Raw genomic sequence first — 5328 nt, 5'->3', positions numbered from 1 at the left:
CTTTTGAGGAAGGTGTATTCTTTACATAACAGTCTTTAAGTTTCCTCCACAGTTTGCAGCATTGCGTTTTCTAAGATGGTAGGTGGTTTTCCTTTATGTCACAGATGCTCCGCTCAGAAGACAGACTGATAAAGAGAAACCCAGAAAACTGAATGAAATAAAAACAACTGAAGTGAGTTTGTTGAGGTTCTGAGGTACCTGCACCTTTTCTGCATTCATTAGTCGGCACCTGAATGCTTGCTGAAATGTCCATTTTTTAATACAGTAGAGCAATGTGCTGGTAAAATTGATCCAATCCAAAAAACAAAAATAATAATAATAACAATAATAATAAAAAGTCAAGATAAAATAGCAGCTGCATTCATGTGTTTGTTGGATTTTTGTGGTTTTGTTTTTTTGTGTGGTTATTTTTTTTTTTAAACATTTTTCTTTTTTTTTTTTTTTTTAATCCACTGAGTCTGGAAAGACCAAAGCGAACCAGGACTTAGATACTAGACTCTTTGGGCGGCAAGTCCACGTTGGTGACGGATGTCACGATGGAGACGAGGCAGTCCGAGGTAGTGCCATTTACGGATTTGCGAATCTGCGCAATGCGCTCCTCGACACAGCCCGCCGAGAGCCGAGCCTCCGCATCGTGGTCCCAGCACTCTTCGATGGTCACACAGAGCTGCGCCAAGCCCTGCGGACAACAAGGGGGAGAAAGAATCTTTAGCAACAAAGTCTGCTCCAGTGACTGTCCTTGCAGTGGATGGGGAGGTCCACTTAACACAGCTTAACATTCTAAAAAAAACCCACGAATATTTTCTCCACAGTATTCAAATTACCATGAGATTATCTTTAAAAATTACTTTAAAAATATTTGTTTTCAGGGGTTAAGTTTCTGCTTTCTAAGGCTGTAGGGTTTGGTCTCACCTCTCATCTAGTTTTTTTTCAGACCCTCAAAAGTACTTTTTTTAATATCAAAGCACATCACGAGCTTCAGCAGTTTACGCTTTTAAAATACATCAAGTATTATGATTCCCATGATAAAATCATGAGAGCTAGCAGCACTGCATCATTTACTACAAAACCATTGCTTTGTTTGCAATCACTTTGGTAGACATCCCCAAAATAACCGAATTCAAGACTGCTGGAAGAGCGATGGTCTTATTTGAACCCCACTCACCCAGCAACTGGAACAGTCATCTTTATCTACAACCCACAGCTCTCCTTGACGTCTAGGCAATGAGGTAGTACACCTCAGTCTAGCCAAAACTGTGGCAGTTTGTTCAAAACAGAGGAATTTAGCTTCTTACTGAAGCCCTGGGAGATTTCATCATCTGCTCCATTTCCCAGTCTGCAAAAAATCACCTCTTTTATGAAAAACACGAGCCCAAAATGATCTATCTCTGGGAAACCCACGCTGCATTTTCCTTCACTGTCTGCTTGCCTTTGTATATAATTAATTTTTCCTTAAAAACCTGTTCAAGCCTTGTATGCTACCTAGCTTTTGAGCAACATGTCTCTGATGGTATAGATCATTTTGTTTTTCTTAATGAAAGGGACTCTATTTTCCATTCTTTCATCATATGAAGAGTCCTACTAAACCAGCACATGCTCCCCATTCAGCACTGGCTGACTTTAATCAGCTCGTTTACTCTTTAAATACATGGGACAAATGGAAAGGGGAGTGTGAAGGTGTTGAGCAAACCCTTATTCTGCAGCACTGAGTCTCTCTAGCACTGGGAAGCGGGTCCGTGCACTGGGGTGGACTGGTTGGCTTCCCTTTGAAGCCAATGAGTGATGCATAAGCACATCCCTCATTTCTGTCACGTAGGAAAACATTTTCCACCGTTAACCAGGAGGGACATACAGGGTGTTTCAGCCAGTGATCCTTGAACACGGGGCGCATCTTCTTGTGAACCACCACTTCTTGCAGGTCCTCAAGGGATGGGTGCTGACCTATTTCTTCTTCGAAAGGCAGCATGTATTCATCCACTGGACCTAAGATGCACACAGAGAACCGGGTTAGTATGGAAACAGCCTCTGCAGAGCCATGTCCCCCCCCACGCACGAGCTGTGGCTCCAGAGCAACCTCAACACATCGCAGCAAAGCAGACAAAATGTGATTTACGTTCCTCGTGAACAATGGACTTTGCTATCCCTGCTGCTTGTCTGGCCATGCATTTTCCACCTCATTGAGTTACAAGTCTGAACCTCATTCGGGCCTCCTGATCCCACCGCTCTCCTTGAGGAGGCTCGCTGGGTAATCCTTGATTTATTTTAATAGAAAGGGCAAATCAGCCTGTCCTTCTCACATTTTAGCATAGCAACTCAACACACAACCTAGAGAAAGGTTTCAGCATGAGCATAATTTCATTTTAGGCAGACTAGCAAGGTCAAGCCTATACTTCTAATTTCTGGTTTTGTGGCCTGGCTTGTTCATAGGTTTGAGTCAACCCTGACACACCGGAGCCAGATGCACTTGTCCCATGTGCCAGCTCCTAAGTGCAAAATGATTTCCAAACACTTCAGTTACAGCAGTTACGCCTGTGAACTGCCCTGGGCCACAGGAATGAGACAACTGTTATGAGTATCAGTGCAGATGCTGGGCAGTAGGAATAACTTCTGCTTATTGAAACGTCGTTTGGCCTTTGGCAACGTAAAGCTGCTCTCTCACAAGAGGCAGCCTGGCCTAACTGATGGGCTTCCTCAGGGTGCTCTGCAGCACCACTTACGGTTTCTTGGAAGCAGAGAGTGATCTCTTTCAAGAGTGGAGACATTTCAAGAGGGCCTTCCCAGACTAAAATAAAAGAGCTGTCCACTTCAGCTGGTCATGAACTGTGATACCAAGAACAAGATATTTATGTAGTCTAAAAAAACCTAAAAATCATTAAAACAGCTTATCATTATTCTTGTTGACACAATGCCAGTCACTAAACCAAACTGAAACACTCATTATGACGGATGGCACAATACCACTCACAACCTTCTCTTCCTCTTTCTCCAAGAGGAACCAAGGCTCTGAGGAGCTGCACTGGTGATCTCCAAGCCAAATCATCCTCACCACCTATCCCACAGCTGGAACTGAGTCAAAGCTCTGTTTCTGAAGTTACATTCATTGCCCTTCAGCTGCACACATCAGGACTAGGGCTACTGGTCACTGAAGCCAGCAGACATGATTTTGACCACTAAGATGGAGCCGATCTGTTAAATAAGGCGATGCCATCTAGACAACATCACTTCTGAGCTAAAGTCTGGATGAGGTTCAGCATAACACCCCTCATCCCAAAGGAAGCCTTTCCTGTGATTTAACGGTGCTGTGTACAACAGCTGGAGCATCTCGGCCAGCTGCTGCCTGAGAAGAGTTGGAAGGAGGTGACAAATGTGAGAGGCAAAAATCCAAGTGGATATCTGGGGGACCTCAACAGAGGGGGGTTACTCCTACATGAGTGATCTCGGTATCACTATTTCTCTCCACTGTGCTCCTAGCTCTGTGCTCCTCTGACATTTTATCTGGTTAGATAGTAAACTTTTGAAGAAAAGACCTTCTCTTACCACACATCTACACAGACATCCTAATTATTTTCAAGCTCCTTTGTCCTACTGTAAAACCAACCAACATATTTGAAGTCCAGGTGACATATTGTTAATTTATGAACTTGATATTCAGTCCAGAGCACCCATGTCTATACAAGAAGAAAGCAGTTGGAGCAAGCAGCCTTGGAGCTACTACAATTACATGATTGCTTCCCCATCCAGGGCCAAGATCCTGCAAATGACAAGAGTGTCACCAAACAGCTGATGCGCTCTTTGGACAGAAAATATGCCCCATTTTGCAGCATCATTTTAGGATTAAAAAAAAACTGAGAAAGGAGACACCATGGAAGTGCATTCTTTTTGATCATTCAGGAGAAAGTGAGATCCTCCAAAGTAGATGGAACAACAAATTAAGCCCACTCCTGAGACAGGGCTTGATCAGCAAAAGTCAAACATTAATATCTAACGACTTATGATAGCAGGGAAATGGGCTTGATGACCCAAGAGTTCCTTCCAGCCCTGTGTTCCTGCTTTTTCACCAAGGTATTTCACTTTTGGGCTTTCCATTCAGGCTACCACACTGCCCTGCAGAAGTGAGACGTGACATCCAAGCTGGAGCTAAGTGTGGAGCTCAAAGCCTGCCTTGGTCCCAGGCAGGAACGCAGAGTGCCATGGAGAGCAGGGCAGAGCAGGCACAGGACTAAAGGACACCCACCACTGATGGAGGAATCACTTACTCCTCCCTCTGTGTTCTCAGCCAACTTGCAATGTAACCGGCGTAGTCAAAAGCACTTTCAGACTTGAACACTAAAAGGTTATTATCTGCAGAGAGGGACGCCTTGTGTTAAAAAACAAGCAAGTGAAAAAACAGGCTAGCTGATTAATAAAAATACACCATTGATTTTTTTTTTTTTTTTTAAACAAAGCCAGGTCCATTCTCTGGACCACTAAACCATGCTGAAACAGAGCCCTCCCCAGGGAAGAGAAGATTTTTATTCTTACCATCAACTGCTCTACATCTGGAGACTAGCTCCCACAACACCAGTCCCATTGCATACATGTCTATTCTCAGGAAGGCGTCTCGTTGGAAGTTGATTGCTCCCTCTAACACTTCGGGAGCCATATACCTCCTTGTTCCCACCTACAGTGAAAGAAAAAATTCAAATTACTTTCCAGTTGGGCCCGTCAACGTCCGCTGGTTGGAGATAAATGACAGCTGGTTTCACTAGCCTTAAGGCTACTTCTGCTAAAGTTGCACCTCACTCAGAAAACAGCCAAAAGGGGGCTGGTTTTTGTGACACCAATTCTTGTTAAGATCATCCCAATCTAGATATGGTGAGAGGCAGTAGTTTAAAGCTGAAAGACGGTAGATTTAGATTAGATATTAGGAAGAAATGTTTTCCTGTGAGGGTGGTGAGACACTGGCCCAGGTTGCCCAGAGAAGCTGTGGATGCCCCATCCCTGGAGGGGTTCAAGGCCAGGCTGGATGAGGCTTTGAGCAACCTGGGCTAGTGGGAGGTGTCCCTGCCCATGGCAGGGGGGTTGGAACTCAATGATCTCTGTGGCCCAAACCATTCTGTGATTCTGTGATAGATAAACTACCTGAAGGAAAAAGCCAAAGTACACGGCTACGTGTGTGATATTCATTCAGTGTACGGTGTAGCTCTAATTTGAATGCAGCGCGGCACCGTGAGTATGGATGAAACCCTGCCTTCTCTGCATCCCACCGCATCTTGCTCCAGCAGCACACGCTGCATGAGAAAATGCTGTCTTTGGAGACCCAGAAACCACCCTGAGATCAGGTCAGAC

The 5328-nt window shown here is 44.5% G+C and overlaps 1 protein-coding gene across 1 annotated transcript; it reads right to left on the bottom strand.

Moving 5' to 3' along the window:
- Nucleotides 1-407: 407 nt before the first annotated feature.
- On the bottom strand, nucleotides 408-4658 carry LOC104460597 (activin receptor type-2B). Its single transcript, XM_010083530.1, has 3 exons — nucleotides 4522-4658; nucleotides 1853-1983; nucleotides 408-679 (listed from the first exon to the last, which is right to left on the bottom strand). The coding sequence occupies exons 1-3, from the start codon at nucleotides 4640-4642 to the stop codon at nucleotides 485-487; spliced, it is 447 nt and encodes a 148-aa protein (XP_010081832.1). The 5' UTR covers nucleotides 4643-4658; the 3' UTR covers nucleotides 408-484.
- Between the last annotated feature and the right edge of the window lie 670 nt (nucleotides 4659-5328).

This window comes from Pterocles gutturalis, unplaced genomic scaffold (assembly GCF_000699245.1).
Source record: "Pterocles gutturalis isolate BGI_N339 unplaced genomic scaffold, ASM69924v1 scaffold48755, whole genome shotgun sequence".
NCBI lineage: Eukaryota > Metazoa > Chordata > Aves > Pterocliformes > Pteroclidae > Pterocles > Pterocles gutturalis.
The sequence above is the reverse complement of the archived record's forward strand: the minus strand, read 5'-3'. Positions and strand labels throughout refer to the sequence as shown.